At 32.8% G+C, this 17,007-nt stretch overlaps 1 protein-coding gene across 1 annotated transcript; it reads right to left on the bottom strand.

Annotated features, from left to right (window-relative positions):
* Window positions 1-2,687: 2,687 nt before the first annotated feature.
* LOC131651756 (probable UDP-arabinopyranose mutase 1) lies at window positions 2,688-5,384 on the bottom strand. The gene is made up of 4 exons (XM_058921447.1): window positions 4,929-5,384; window positions 3,745-3,995; window positions 3,487-3,655; window positions 2,688-3,239 (listed from the first exon to the last, which is right to left on the bottom strand). Exons 1-4 carry the CDS (start codon window positions 5,247-5,249, stop codon window positions 2,886-2,888), a joined length of 1,095 nt encoding a protein of 364 aa, XP_058777430.1. The 5' UTR covers window positions 5,250-5,384; the 3' UTR covers window positions 2,688-2,885.
* Between the last annotated feature and the right edge of the window lie 11,623 nt (window positions 5,385-17,007).

The raw sequence follows: 17,007 nt of genomic DNA, 5'->3' as shown, positions 1-17,007 counted from the left end.
ACGGAGAATGTGACATTCCGTTAGGAAAAGGCCGTTAGGGTCGAATTAGTATAAATTAGAATCTTAGAGTTAGATTTTAGTGTGTTCAATCTGTACAAAACTCAATCATATTCAAAGTATCAAAGCGTATCAAAAAACGAGTGCTGAGAATGTACGTATGAATCACCAATTAATGTTAATCGAATTACATTACCTTTTATCAGTTTACATTTATCTTCAGTAAAGTCTTTTATCTTTATTTATAACATTCCTGCACTTTATTTTACCTTTCAATATATTTTCCTTTTTACTTACAAATCAACCACAAACCAAACCGAGAATGAACACGACACAAACATCCAAATCTTGAAAATTAGACCATGTCCTAGGATCAATCTAGTCAATTCTACGAGTAACCAGAATATTTTGTTATTTTGGAGGACTAGCGCTTGTTAACGAATTTCCACCGTAAACAAATTGGCACGCCCAGTGGGACTTGTGTCTAAACTTCGAGTCACAAATTCATTGTTTGTGTTTTATATATCATATTATCTATTTGTTTAACATTATTGTATGAGATTGAGGAGCGGAAAATTAGCCAAAACCAACAAACAAATACCTAAAAGAAGATACAATAGGAAGATGGTTAACCCTCCAAACAACAATGCAGAACAAGTTCCTCCTCCGATAGGAGGAAGCACGGTTGTTGCGACAACAACTGATGCCTTACTAGTTAATCAGGGTACAATGGTCATTCCCACATCAACAGTCTCGACGGCAATCCCTTCGGCGACAGTTTCGATGGCCACTCCCTCAAACGTGTATAGTTTACTAAATGTCTCCTCTGCAGCGATTCAGTGGAAAAATTCGACCCCTAAACCTCAAGGATTCAACATATCTAGGCCATTTACACTGGGATTCTCGATTCCAATGAGAGATCCTCCATATGGCATGTCGACGTCTCTCATGGTAGATATACATTATAGTACATCCACATACGCGAGTCCTTTGGCGACAACCTTTTCACCTTTACAAGGATCGTGTTCAGGTATTAACCATTCGAATCAAAACATTCGACCACCAGGATTTGCCAACCAGTTGCCTTCGCTTACCACAAATTCATCTGCAATTTTAAGGCAGCAAATGGACGAGAGCAATCATGAAATGGTGGGGGTGCTCGCCCAAGAAATGAATGCAATATTCAACCCGTTGATCCAGAATGCAACCCAGACGAACTTGCAAAATGCCCAGTCGACCGAACGGATGGCTGCTCATATGGGACGAATAGCAGATTTCTTTTGAGCTCCCAGAGAAACGGTTCAACCATCCAATCGTGATTGGGTAAGAGAGACTATGGGTAGAGCATTCGAAGGGTATCCTACAATCAACCAGACCCAGCCAGTCCCACAAAACATTGGTGAAAACAATCAGGGAGTGAGGGTTGAACCACTACGAAATCAACAAGCTATACTCAGAGAGGAAGAACCTAGAAGGGTAGTGGTAGTTGATCGAAATCAAAATGCTGACGAAAAAGTCCAGCATTTTTCTACAAAATGAAATGCTATGAGAAAACAACCTAGCCACCGTGATCGAAAGGATTATGGCGCGAAATGGGGTGAATGTTGGTCTCCGAAGACCAAACTACACTTCCCCCATATCAGTGTATATTTTACAAATTGAATTACCCATGGGCTGGAAAGTCCCAAAATTCACAAAATTCTTCGGCGACACCAGTGAATCTACCGTCAAACACATAGCCTGTTATCTTATTGAGGCTGGAGATATAGAAAATAATGAAAACCTTCGAGTGAAATACTTCCCCAGTTCGCTAACCAAAAACGCGTTCACATGGTTCACCACCCTTTCACCAAACTCAATCCAAGAGTGGTCTCGTTTGGAGAGGTTTTATCATGAACAATTCTATATAGGTAAGTCAAAGATAAGTTTGAGTGAGTTAGCCAATGTAAAACGTAAATTTAGCAAACCTATAAATGAATATCTCAACAGATTCTGCCTACTAAAGGCAAAGTGCTTTACACAAGTGCCAGAACAGAAACTAGTTGAGATGGCTGCTAGAGGGTTAGATTTCTCTATAAGAAAGAAATTAGAACCTAATTATTTAAGGGACATGGCCTAAAATATTAAAAAAGTCTATGAAACCATATAGACTGACTTATATATTCATATAAGTTAAAAATAAGTTAAATAAGTAGACCTATATATGCGTTTTTTTTAAATATATATGTGGTATCCAACCAGTTAGATCGACCACATAGAGGGCTTTCACCCCGCGTAGCCCTTGAGAGTTTGAGATTTTTTGGTCCCCGCATAGACCTATATATGCGTATATAGACCGGCCTATATATGCATATATAGGTCGACCAGATAAAATAGACTATTTGGAAGTCTTAATGTGAACCAGAATTTTAAAAAGACTTTCGAGCCAAGCTTTTAAAAAGGCTAGGCCAGACAAAAAAATTATAATAAACCATAGACCAGACACAAACAGTTTAAATAGACTTTCGAGCCAAGCTTTTAAAAAGACTAGGCCAGACAAAAAAATTATAATAAACCATAGACTAGACACAAACAGTTTAAATTTATCGTACCTTCTAAGACTTGACCCCTGCCCTATTTCCACCCCTTCTCATAACCCACAAGTAACAAATATAATAAGGATCATATTTTTTATAATAACTGGAATAATATAATATTAATAACAACATCAATATCAATAAATTGTTCTGGAATCTAGCAAAATCAACAAGAATCATAATATAATGCTAACAAATATGATGACAATGATAAAATTAAATCTGCTTGAAAACTACTCTCTTCCTCATCAACTATAAGTTGTTTTACTTCGTAGCAGCAACTACTCTCTTCCTCATCAACTATAAGTTGTTTTACTTGGTTGCAGCAACCTCAGAAGCCTTGGTTGAAGCTGTCTCTTCAGAAACGGTGTTATTAATCTCATCCCAAGCTTCAACCCAAGTGACCATGGCGTCAGCGAGTTTGACGAAATAGGGATCAATAGTTCCAAGTTTCTCCTTGACTTGCTTGGAGAGTTCAATGTAGCATTTCTGAACAGAGGTGGCATCTTTTGAAAGGGTTGCAGCTTGGAAAAATGGAATGATCTCTTCTTGCCAGAAGATACCTTTGTACTCCTTTTTCAGATTAACAAATGGGTTGCTTGCTTTGCTGTGCCATATGTATGGAAGGCCAGTTTTCACTCCATATCCCAAATGGTCGCAGATAACCTGTAAGTTCATCAATCAGTTGTCAATCACGATTGAAACAAGGATATATTGTAAAAACAGAAAGGACACTTCTATAATCATGAGTTAAGAATGTATTAACTAAAACTGAAAACAAGAGATAAACCAAAGCCAACTAAGTAGTCAGTTAAGTAATTGTAATAGAAATAGCAATTGATAATGATCATGAAGGTCCTTGACTTGTTGATTTAAGAATTGTTAACAGAAAAGAGAGACATGACTAATATACCTTTATGCACCATCCAGCCCACATATCGTCGTAACGTCCAATAGGCTGACCATCGCCCATGAGTCCAAAGTACATTGCAGGTCCAATCAGTTCACGGTTGAATGCCAGATTCATACCGCACATGGGGAACAGAGTTCCTTTGGGAATGGTCATAACAGCATCAACAAACCTGATAAATATACTCAAATGACTAAGCAAATGTCCATAAACAAAAGCATATAACATCAATTAACCACAATGAAAAAGCTAACTACAAACCTAGTGTTCCTCTCATGGGGCTTGACAAGCTGTGTTGGAGCATCATAATCAGGGATGTTGAGCCAGAGGCCATGAGAAACGGCAGTGGGGACACCTTCACGCAGACTGAAAGGGTATCCACGGACGAAATCAGTACCTTCTCTGTATGGATCATAAAGGGTGTTGAAGAAAAATGGAGTGGATGGACTCAGGAGATTCTCAATGTGCTGCTTAAGTGCATTGATTTCATGGCCAGTTGGGTCTTTGGCAACCTGCACATTAAAATAGAAAACATTGAGGAAATCATGTAATATCAAACAATACATTTTGTGAAATTAGTCTTGGAAGATATCAAAGAACCTACTTATAGAAACAATTAGATCCTAGAAAACAACACCAAACATATCATGACAATAAATTGACAAAATGATGTGATACATCACAAGGAATGCTACAGAGAATATGTAATAGTCAATAGTTCGATGTTAGTTGAAAATGGAAAAAACAATAAGAAAATTCACTTTCAATTTGGGTGGAAATCCTTCTGTCAAATAAAAAGCCCCCAAAAGCAAAAGGAAAAGTTTAACAGAAAATCATTCTGTCTACAAGATTTGTTTACATTATTTGCCTCAATCATTCCAAAAAAGGTAGTGAAAAACAGGACCCAAATGAATGTTAACAATCCGAATAGATCCAATTGTGTTTGAAATCATTAGAACTGGATTCAACTCAGATTCAATTCCTGAAAATCAATTCTGATTTCAAAATCCTAACATCTTCCTTGAACTGGATTCAATGTTGATTCAAACAATCAAAACTAAAATCAAATCAAATCAAATCCAACACAACTGAGTACTAATCAAAATGATGAACAATTTCCAAAGTCAAACTCATTCTCATATTTTCAAAATTTCCAAACAAAATCAAGCAAAACAAAATCAATTCATGAAGTTAAGCCATTCCAAATCCAAAAAAACACACTCAATTCAAAATTCAAATCAAGCTTTAAACCATCCATACAAACCCAAACTCAATAACCCAAACAACAGTACAATTCTCTCTTTACAACAACCCAGATCTAGCTCCAAAACCCCTAAAACCCCAAAAAAAACCAAGTCAATTCAATTTCAATTTCAAGTCAAACTCATAAACTTCCCGATCCAACAAAAAAACAAACAAACAAAATTCACAAAATCAACACTTACAAAGCAATCATCATCAATAGTATAGATATACTTCTTCTTCGAAACCATATACCCAAAGCACCGACAAGCCGAATCCTTGAACGAGATACAGCTCGCCTTAGGACCCAAGATCCTATTAATATCATTCCGATTATACAGCTCATAGTCAAAACCTTCAGGAACCTTGATGACCTTCGTCGGGTCCCCATCCTGAACAATGATGAGATGATACTGCTCAAAAAAAGGTCTCCACATCTCCAGGAAATCGAGGTTACGGATCGTAGGGATGACGATGTCGAGTTCGTCTTTCAAGAGTGGGGTTGGCTTGGATGAAGAAGCCATTGTTGGGAAGAGATCGAATGAGGAGCGGAAGGTGTTTGTGTTTATGTCTGTTTCGGCTCTGTGACTGTGAACGTTACTATATATAATATATATACTCAAATTACGCGTGATTTGAGTAATTAATGGAAATGGAAAATTGAAAATCTCGTGGATTTTGGGGTTAACGTGGATTTGGGTTTTGTTTTGCCCCGTTTGAAGTTAAGGAGCGGGTTTTGTTTGGTGTATTACAGTGTAGAGAGAGGTTGATGACCGTAAACGCGTATATCAAACGGGTCGGTGAGTTTGGATTTTTATTGACTTGGTGGGGTCATGGATTCTCTGCAGTCGGCATAAATTTATAGTTACACACAATACAATCAGTGTTTTATCTTATTAAGTTAAAACAAAAATTATTTTTGTTTTTTAACCGTTTAATCGAAATTGGACAATCCATTTTGTCTTGATTGGATGATTAGAGTTACTATGTTAGGAATACGGTTACTAATGTGAGACAAAATTAGGTTTTCGAGGTAAATAGAAAAACAGATAAAAATTTATTTTTATCTTTCACAATTTGTTACAAGAATAAACAGCATAGGTGGGTGGACCATGATGCGGATTTTGCTCTATTAGTTGTATAACTGATATTGCTTGATCTTTTCGATTGATTTCAACGCTACTTTGAATCTGGACTTGCAAAAAAAAATATTTTTATATCTAAGTTAGATAGTATACTAGCAAGCAGTAGATGAGTGAATTGAAAGTATGGCGAGATCTATATTTATAGAGTAACTTACTTTTATATGCTTTTATGTGGTTGTGATTTGTTGTTATATTAAAAGTCACTTTTTGATGTCATACCTGAGCTCTAGTGTCATCTTGAAACGTAAACATGCTCATCGATCTCATTAGTTGAAGAAATACTTTAGTAAGTATTTCTAATTTCCATGTATTGTGTTTTGAGCAAGAATGTGAATTAATTAATGTCATTGGTTTGCAAATAGGATGACCCCCAATATGAACGTGAATAATTTTTTTGTTCTAGTTAATACTACTATGGTTTCGCGAAAGGTCTATAGAGGCTAGCAAAGACCTCTTTCGCCCTAACTTGAGACGTCTACCTCTTTTGTTTCCTTTGTAAGAAAGATGCTTGTGTGTTTGTTCTTGATACCCCTCTCATGTTATTGGTGGTAAAGAGCTGATTTAAGGAGAGGGGGTTAATCCCAGCCGGCCTAACGCCCGCATGATTTCTCATTTTCTGCCTCAATTGTTCCTGCTAGTATCGCGACACCTCCATAATGTTTGAGCTTACCTAAGATGGAAACAAGCTTCGCTAAGAAATAGTCGAATGTGATCAACGGGTTGTTGGTGCGGTAAAGCGACAAGCAACAAAAGATTTGGAAGTATTACTCTGGGAAATTGTCATGTCCACATAGATGGTTGTTAGAACGCCATTCAACGGTTTTGATGTTTTCGAGCTCGGGTTTAAATGAATTTAAGTATGAAAATAGAAAAGTAAATATTAACACAAAAAGAATTCATTCTTCGGAACCAAAAGACTTATCAAGCATGCATATATTCTACTTCTCACAAACTTAAACTCATCGACCGGTTACACTCAACCTACAATACTCATCAATGTCATCCAACATCGCTCACACCCTAAGTCATTTTTAACCCAAAGTAGAGAAAACTACTATATCATCTCGGAGATGATCTCTCGGCCAACCTTAACAATACACTAGACATCCTCAACCGACACAACTAACACGGAAGCATTAAACTTCAACACCCATAAAGATTATTAGCTCTAAATCTATCTCTAGAGTTCATAAACTAACATATAATCATCCTAGATAAGGATTTGAGCAGTATATGTCTATAACAACCCAAAACCCCAGCACAGAGCAAAAATCCAAGATAACAATCGACAGAGATTTGTAAAGCAGATTAAATATAACACCATGGGCAACAAATATACATGAGTTCAAAGTAAAACCCAACTACAAGAGAATACACAAAGAAGAAGAGAAAGGAACCGAAAATCTCTCAATTTGTCAGCTCTGATTGACAATCAATCCACCTCCAATCATATAAATGCAAACTCCATAGTTGTTTTCTAACCTAATCTAACCTAAGAATAAGATTGATGGAGTTTCGGTCAAAAATCCCCCAAAAACCATAACCTAAAATGTTACAAATGAAGAACATATAAACAAAATTTGCGGAGGCTCGCTAAGTGAGCTAATATGGCTAAGCGAACCTACTCTTATTCCTAAAATATATAGTACAGTAAAAGAGATCTCGCTTAGAGAGCTAACCGCGCTAAGCGAACTTAAGAAGAATGCTCTTCCTGTTATTGAATCTCTAAGCGCACTACAACTTGGCTTAGCGAGCTTCTGCAGAATTTCAAAATTGTGTATCCAAAGCCGTGTCTTCGACACTTTATTGCTCGAGGCTCTGATATGCATCAATACCTATAAAACAAAGGAAAAACTATCAAACAATACATAAAATGAACCAAAACTTAAATATACAAATATTTACATAAAAATTGGGATTTTATTATAAAAATGGAAAAAAAATAGAATCGATAAGTGTCTCAAATATATACTCAAAATAACGATATTTTGGCACTTATCATGGGTTGAAGATTAACTTTCTAGATCTAGATAACTAGTCGATGTCATTGGTTGAATTTTCTTATGTGGGTGATTATGCATCTAAAATTCATTGGAATGTTACCAACATGTTTATCGAGTTAAATATGGATGGAATGATTTAGAGGGATGAAGACAAAACATATGAGCTATAGGTTATGTTGGGCATCCCAATGTTAAGTCACCATTGATAGCATTAAATTTCTCGGACGATTCTCCCTCCAACTAAGGTTTTGGGATTTTCCAACTGATGTATGACTCACAGTCTGGACACCTGTAAATGTGTCAAAACTCCCCTACGTATGGGAAGTCCACCTCTCGCCTGAGGGACTCAACTAGAGTTTTCACTAGAATTTTGTATAAAAAGTTCAACTTAAGAATGTTTCACTTATGATTCCCCTAGAATTTTCAGATAGAAAGAATAAACTTAATCACTTTGCCTTTTCTCAACTACTCGTGCTTGAGAGACTGTGTATCTGTATATTTTAGGAAAAGTCATAGAAGGCTCACCTACTTATTATATGTGTCACCCTTCTATTGAATATCTTGCTCTCCCCAAGGATAAGTCGCCCGACGTGTGAATTGAGAAGTGGCATGTCTTCATTCTATAACGATATGGAAGAGGTCATAAGGAAAATGGGTCACACTCCTCTGAATATCAGGAGATAAATTGTTCACTCCCTCATTGGTTGCTACTTTCTATGAAGTCTTGGATTTGAGTCCAGTGTAATTATAAATACATCAATAGAGATTGCCATGCATTTTGTACTTTTAACAAGTACACAAGAATATACTATAGATACTTATATGTCACACTTTTGTTTTTCTATATTAAAATTGGGATACATTAATATAGATGATTTCGTCTATGGACTAGTGCATCGACTTTGAAAAATATCTATGTGAAAGAGATGAAGTTGTTTTTAAAACTTAAATGATAAAATTTAATTTAAAATAAAAAATGCTAAATAATAATTAATATTAAAAAATTAGTATATAAAATAAATAATTAATATTAAAAAATTAATATTTTTTAATAATGATAATAAGTAAAATGCATATTACATTTAAATAGAAAAAGTTAATTAACATTTTTTAACGACTGTATAAATAAAGGCTTATACTTTTGCATATCTTTACAGTTGTAAAATACGTAATTGTCATTTGTGACAATAATTCAAACAGAAAATGAGTTGTCATGATATATTTTTTCTCAAAAAGTAAATTAAATTTTTATTTTTTAAATTAAAAAATAAAATAAATCTTATACTTTTATTTTTATTTTTTTAAAGACTTTAAGTTTTGTAATTTATTTCGGGAAAGAGGAGGCCTAAAGGCCACAACTACACATGAACCATCCTCTCCTTGGAAACACCTTCAAAGTCATCTTTATACCTTCTGTTGATTTCTTGATTTCTACATGACACATATCATACAACTTATAACCAACATTACTTCCAGAAGTTAGTCTAGTTAAACTGTTTGCGCACTCATTCACTTCACGCAAGATATGTTTGACTTTGAAGTTTTGGAAACTTGCTAACTTCATATGGATCATCTTAACCATGTTTTCACTAATATCTTCCATCTTGGTGTCTCTTCTGATAGCTTCAAAAGCTTTTCGACAATCCATTTAAACACAAATCCTAAACTTAAATTTCTGCTGGATGATATCAATGCCAGTTAAGATGTCTCAAAGTTTTATAATTCAAATCAATAACTAAAATGACTCTTCATTTAAAAAATATGCTTAAATAGTATTTTCGTCCTTGAAAGTTAGCGTGATTTTGGTTTTAGTCCTTGAATCTTTTGGTCCAAGTCCCCATATGTCCAATTCTTGTTGGATACAATCCTTGTTGTCAATGGAACGTTAACAAAAAAAGGTGAGTTGGCAGACGGTGATGACCTGGATAATGTTGTATCATTTTTTATTTTATTTTCATTAACACATGTGGAATTGTTCTCTTTACATTTTATTAAATAGGGACTAAATTAAAAAAAATTACATTTGATGTTCTTCACCGCACCGTCTTCTTCCATTCATCCATGACTTCTTATTCGTCTGCCAACTCTCATTACGTTCAAGCACTGGTTTGTGGTTGCAATAAAGGCATGAAAATGTTTATGTCAAACTCCATTGAAAACCCTAAAAGGAGATTTTGGAAGTGTCAAAATGCATGGTTAATGTCTGGTTGCAAGTTATTCCTTTGGGACGATGAGCTTGAACGAAATCCAACTAATGATGTTAGAAGTTCAACTGGGCGCAACTGCTCGGATATGTAGAAGGATTTAGGGTCAATTGTTAAGGACATTGAGAATGGCAAAAAGGAAAAGATGAAGATTAAGTTGGAGAAGGAGAAGAAAAAAGCGACTCTGTTGAAGCTTTTGTTGGTTGGGTCTTGGGGGTTCTTCTTTGCTTATCACCAATGGTGTTGAAACCCATTTGTTTGTGTCTGTCTGTTGTTTTTTTTTTGTTTAGTCTTGTAACGTTAATGTATTTTGTAAATGGTCCATGTATCATATGATGAATGAAAAAGATGTTTTGATTTTTGGTAGTATATGTATGATGTATGACATTATGTTGCTCATCCTGTTTTAAATTATGCATAGACCAAACTTGAAAATGTGCATAAAAGTCAAATTGGTATAAGGTCACTTCAATTGTGCATAAAACAAACTTGACAATGTATCCAAAACACACATTGTGTCATAAACATAAAGACTTAAGCCGCATTACATGGTTGTATCTAAAACATAAAGGTTAAATCTCCAAGGCTAAAGCCATAGCACAAAATACATAATACATAATGGTTGTAATTAAAATACATAATAGAAAACAACAAGTCTTATACTGAATGTCTACAATTTCCATGGTTGTGCCGGATTGTTTCCTTCTCTCTTGAGCTTTTTGCATTTGAGTACTCTTGTTCTATTACTCCTCCTCAACTCCAACTTTCTTGCCACCTTTTGTTTGGGTTGTTTTGCTTGTAAAGATACAATTAAAACACATATAGTTATTCAAATATCAATAAAGCTGAGACTCACCTATACAAGTGCTCGTATCAATCGCCTTCACCTTCCCTGAGTAGTGACTGAAATGCTTTCTAAATATAAACCCTAATTTACAAGGACTAAATACCAAAGAGGAACATGACTTTTGATGACATATTTTGGAGGGAAAAGAATATATCCACGTGTGTTAAAGAAAATAATATAACAAAAGCTAAAACATATGCCAAATTATCAATGTCTGCCACATAAGCGTTTTTTTAACGTCTCACTAACAGCATGGACTAACGCCAAAACGAATTGGACATATGGGAACTTGAACAAAAAAATAAAAATTCAAGGACTAAAACAAAAAACACGCTAACTTATAGAGACGAAAACATTATTTAAACTTAAAAAATATTGCTTATAAGTATTTCCGATTAATATGTTCTCGTTACATTTCTTTTTAGTTGTCATATTAGTAGATTTTAATTATTTATTCAGTATTTTTAAAATCCAATACAAGTAAAACATATTAAATGTATATAAAATGTTTTTTTAAATAATATAAAAAAATTAGATGAACATTACCGCATTATTGAATTTAATTGAATACCCGGTATTTTCATTCAATAAAAATGAACTAATTGAGTACATTACATTACAATGTACAAGTATATATATATATATATATATATATATATATATATATATATATATATATATATATATATATATATATATATATATATATATATATATATTAATTTATTTTGTTTAAAGAAGTGAAAATGAAAGCCCAAAAAATAAAAGAGATAGAAACTTCTTTGTATAAAAGAAGTTCAACACACCATACTAATCACACTTTTTGTCATTATTAGATGTTCGATGTTTGCCCGTACGATGCACGGAATAGTAATATATAATTACATATAAGAGTTTGCTAACGATATTTTTAATATAATAAAATATTGTCTAAAACTGATATTTAATTTTATACAAATAGAAACTAATACGACCAAAAGAAATAAAAAAAGTATAATTTTATACATGCATTAGAAATCAAAATACATCTATAAAAAATTAAAAATTATATGGAATAAGACATAAAACAACATGATTCATAATTGAAAAATTAAAGATAAAATCCAAATAGTAATGGAATAAGACATAAAAATTATATGAAACACATGTTTTATATATATAGAGCTGTGAGATTTAGTTAATGGTGGTAATGGGGCTAAGGAGAAAATAGAAAGATAGGTGAATAATGAGTTTTGATCAATGGATTTAATTGTGAAGTAGAGGTAGACAACGTGATTAAATGGGCGAATTTATTAATTAATATATTTATTAACTATTTGAATGGAGTTAATTGTGAGTAAAATGAAATAGTTGACATGTTTATTCGTGTATAGCAGTTACAAATCAAGTGAAATATTAATTGAGTGTTATAGTGGGATATGCAAAAAATATCTTAATTAATAAAAATGATAAAGAATAAAATGACATTAGTGGGTTTAATATTTTTTAGACTAAATTTATTAAAAAGTAAAAAAAAAAATGTGACATTGGTAGTAGATTAATAACATTGTCACTATATTTAAAAATTAAATTTTTTAATAAATAACTACTAAAATTTACTAAATAAATAAAAATAAATAATTTTGGTTAGTAATAAAAATTAATTTTAGAAATATAAAATTTACTAAAATAATAATTAAATAATATAAAATTAGTGGGAAAAAATTAAGAGTTAGTTGAAGAAAATTCATTTTTAATAAACAACTAATAAAATAAAATAAAAATATACAATTACTAAAAGAACCTTAATTTTGACTAATAAAATAAAATAAAAATTAAGTATAAATATACAATTATCAAAAGAACCTTACTTTTGCCTCCAAAAAAATCTTAAAGAGACTTAAGAATTTTAATTAATAAGATACCCTTGAAGTATGTATTCTGATTTTTATTTATTTTGATAATTCCTAATTTCTTTAGTCAATTATATATAGATTAGGAAATTAATCTTCTGTGGTCAGACGCTCTCTCTATCTCTCTCTACCTTGGACATTTTATTAGGGGGTGGCAATGGATAGGACTTGGTCAGGATACTATTGTACTCGTCCTTATATCCGGAATTCGAAAAAATCTCCATCATCAAGCTCATATCAGCATGGAGATCAACGTTTGTACCCGTATCTTATGGATACATAAGTATCCATTCTCATCTATGTTTATCGCATTTCTAATAAAATATAGATTAATTATACTTTATCATGTTATTTTAAATCTTTTCAACAGCATTAAAAATATTTTAAGGATGTTATTGTTGAGTTAATAACCAAATAAATATTTATATTAAAATGAGTGCAAGTTTAATAGTGATGTGTTTAATAAAATTGATAAATTAACATATGTACATAATAATAAAAATAAAAACATAAATATATATTGTGTGAATATGGGGCGAGGTAAGTACTAAGGTACTCGTACCCGAGCTCATACCCGCTTATGTTAGTGAGTAATTACCCGAGCTCATGCCCGTACCCATTTTTTAGGTTTTCTCCCTATCCGATATGGGTATTTTTGAAGATACCCATTGAAGATGGGTAAAATTAGGGATGTAAATGGATATCCATGAGGACAGATAGTATGATATCAGTGTTCTCCCCGTTGGATAAATATGATATTCATATCCGCCCCATATCGATCAGATATCCGCTAAACGGGTAATCCGCGGGTCTTAAGATATCCGCAGATATTTACAAATATCCATGGATAACACTATTTTTCTAAAATTATGTTTTAAAAAAATATTTTCAACTTGTTTTTAAGACACAAGATGTTATTATCATATAACATTCATACAAATCTCTCTTATTTTAACAACAAAATTTCATCACATTAATTTCCTTCATTTTCACCAAAGCATAATATCCATACATTTTATTTTTAACAAACAAAACAATGATATTATGTTGAGAGTTATGGTTGAAGAGTGGACGACGGAGAAGCAGAAAGGATGACACTGGTTGGACGGGAAAAGAGCGGTACTGATTGGTTGGACAGTGAAATTGTTGAAGTGAGGTATGGAGTATAGAAGAAGCTTAAATATGAAATGACTAATAAAATTTGTATAGAATATAAAGGAGACTAGTTTTCTAATTTTTTAAAAGATGAAAAGATAGAGTATAATAAATTAATAATATTTAAATAATTTTTATAATTTATTAACGGATACGGATATCTGTGGGTATGAATAACATTAAATTTGTATCCATATCCATTAATAAGCGGGTATTTTAATATCCATTTATTTTATCCGCATATACCTTTTAAACTATCCGTCTCGTACTCGTGACGTATTTTATCCGCGGATATCCGCGGGTATGGACATTTTTACCATCCCTACATTTTATTGATTTTTTAAACAAAGTGAATTAAGGGCCTGTGATACAATGAATGGTTTATGTATGAATGACTGTAGTGGTTGAACCAAGCAGTGACTGCCGTGGATCTGGTCCGATTAGGAAATTAGAATGACTGCACCAAGAGTGGATCGGATCCTGGTCCTAAAGATTACTACATCGAGTATGTTTAACACGTCATAGCATATGTCTAATAACTATATAATGAATAATCATATAAGAAGAAATAATTAAACAAATAAATTGTAAGATTTAAATATCTATATATAAAGCTATAAAATTGAAATTCTATAACGTGAAGAAAGTGACTGTTATTAAGTATAAATAACGTGAAGAAAATTAAGATATTATAATTTATTTTCATGATTGAGTTAATAAATGGCCCACATGTGTAACGGACATGTTGTCACGACAAATTGATGGTGGGGGAGCAGGCAGAGTTAAAATATTTGCATTGCATGTGTTTGTTCATGCTTGAGTGGTGAATTGCTGGCTATCGTGCATGCACTGTAAAGCGTTGCCAGACAATGCCAGGGTAGATTACGGAATAAACAAACAGCGTTTTTTCCTTTTGTGTTTTGTTTTGCATCTTGGAATAACCATTAGCACTTAAGAATATGCTTCTTAATTAGTGATGAAACATGGATGGTATATATGTCCCCTTTTTGCACATAGTTCTTGTGTTCACTCACAAGGATATATCTTGTGATATGGATAAAAATACGTGAGGTGTGTGACATGATATATTATTGAATTTCAGGATAATATTGATCAATTATTTTTTATTTAAACTCACTAACTTGTGTAGTTAGGAGCAGATAACAAACTGAAATTTGGGTTGGCTCAACCCATGCCAAGTTCAAAAAGTTAAATTGGGCCACTTTCAAACATGAAGTTGACTAGATCCAAAATTTGGCCTCATCCAAATTCAGACTAACGGATCTGATCCAATGAAATAATCAAATGCTAAAAAAAATTAATTTAAATCAATGGAGCGAAGTAAGAATTGTAAATGGATTTTTTATTTATTTATAAATATTTCAAACACTCTCAAATGTTTTAGAGTTGAAACGCATGAATGTCCAATATAATTCAGTGTATAATCAAGTTTGCATAAGATCGATAAAAACTCGAATGTAGAGAAGATGAAATCTATAATTTGTGTGAAGAGGATAGGCTTTTTTAATGTGTATGTTCAATTTATAGGTCAAATTGGTGATGTTTCATAAGGTTGCGACTCTTAATGAAACACACACTTTCAGCAACACTTTTATTAAATGTTGCAATGTTTCGCTTACAGCAGCACTTTTCAAACGTTGCATTGTTTCGCCTACAACAACAGCTTTCAAAGATTGTACTGTTTCACATTCTACAACACTTCACGAAGTGTTGCCTATTTATAAATTCAAAATACAAACTGTCTAGTGCAACACTTCACGAAGTGTTGCTATTTATAAATTCAAAATACAAACTTCCTAGTGCAACACTTCATGAAGTGTTGCCTATTTTCCAATTCAAAATACAAAATGTCTAGTGTTGCCTATTTTTGAATTCAAAATTAGCCTTCACATGCATATTTTCTTGTCATTTTGAAACACACCCATAGTGATTTATTAGTTACTAATTACAATGATCCTCTACTTGTTCTAATAATGACAAGACTAATTTCAAAAAAAAGAAATAAAGAATGTTAATACAATTAAATATTTTTTGATTTTAAACTTAACCTTAGTAAGGACAACATAAAGTCAAATCGGAATGTTAAGTAATAATGCTTTTAAATTGTTATTCCTTGTGATTAGGCCGACGTTTCTTTTCACACATTATTTAATGGTTCTTCGTCTACATTTCTTGCCTAACACTTAATTATGGCCATACGTTTTCCTGTTTCATGAATTTTTTGTGAGAGAAACTCCAGTTCTCACTTTGAGACGACACTATCTCGAAATTCACATAGGTGAAGTTCACATTGTATCATTTTCCATGGGACACATATTCTCGATATTGAACTTCATTAAGAATTTGCAAAAAATTAACCCTAAATATGCAATAGTTAACATTATTATATAATATCGCACAAACATCCAAATTAACAGCTTGTTGTTACCCATTGAATTTTAGGTTAAGAATTTCTTGACTTTAGATTGGACTGCTGCCATAGTTGGAATTCTTATTCAAGGAGTTTCAATCCCATATCTCTCGAGGTAATCTTTACTAAATCTCTGGATAGTGGTTTAGTAAATGGATTAGCCAAATTATAACTCGATCGAATATACGTGAGTGAAATGATTACGTCTTTAATTAATTTTCTCAAGAAAGAATATCTAAGTTCTATGTGCCTAGACTTTTCATTGTTCACTTTGATAAATGCTCTGGCTAAATTGGTTTGACTATCGCAATGTATCAACACTTTTGAAACATTGTCTTTTGCCAATGGAACTTCCAACAGAAGGTCCCTTAACCATTCAACTTTTTTACCAACTAAATCAAGAGCTAAGAACTTTGATTCAGTGATTGAAATAGTAATACATGTTTGTTTCTTGCTCTTCCAAGAAATTGCACCTCCAACTATTATAAATGTTCATCCAGATGTTAATTTATAATCTCCAACATTTGATATCGAACTCGTATCGGTATATCCCTCTAGTATGGTAGGAAAACTACCATAAAGAAGACCAAGATTTTTGGTTTTTA

The sequence above is a fragment of the Vicia villosa genome, linkage group LG2 (genome assembly GCF_029867415.1).
Source record: "Vicia villosa cultivar HV-30 ecotype Madison, WI linkage group LG2, Vvil1.0, whole genome shotgun sequence".
In the NCBI taxonomy this organism is placed as follows: Eukaryota; Viridiplantae; Streptophyta; class Magnoliopsida; order Fabales; family Fabaceae; genus Vicia; species Vicia villosa.
This window is presented reverse-complemented; position numbering and strand designations above follow the sequence as displayed.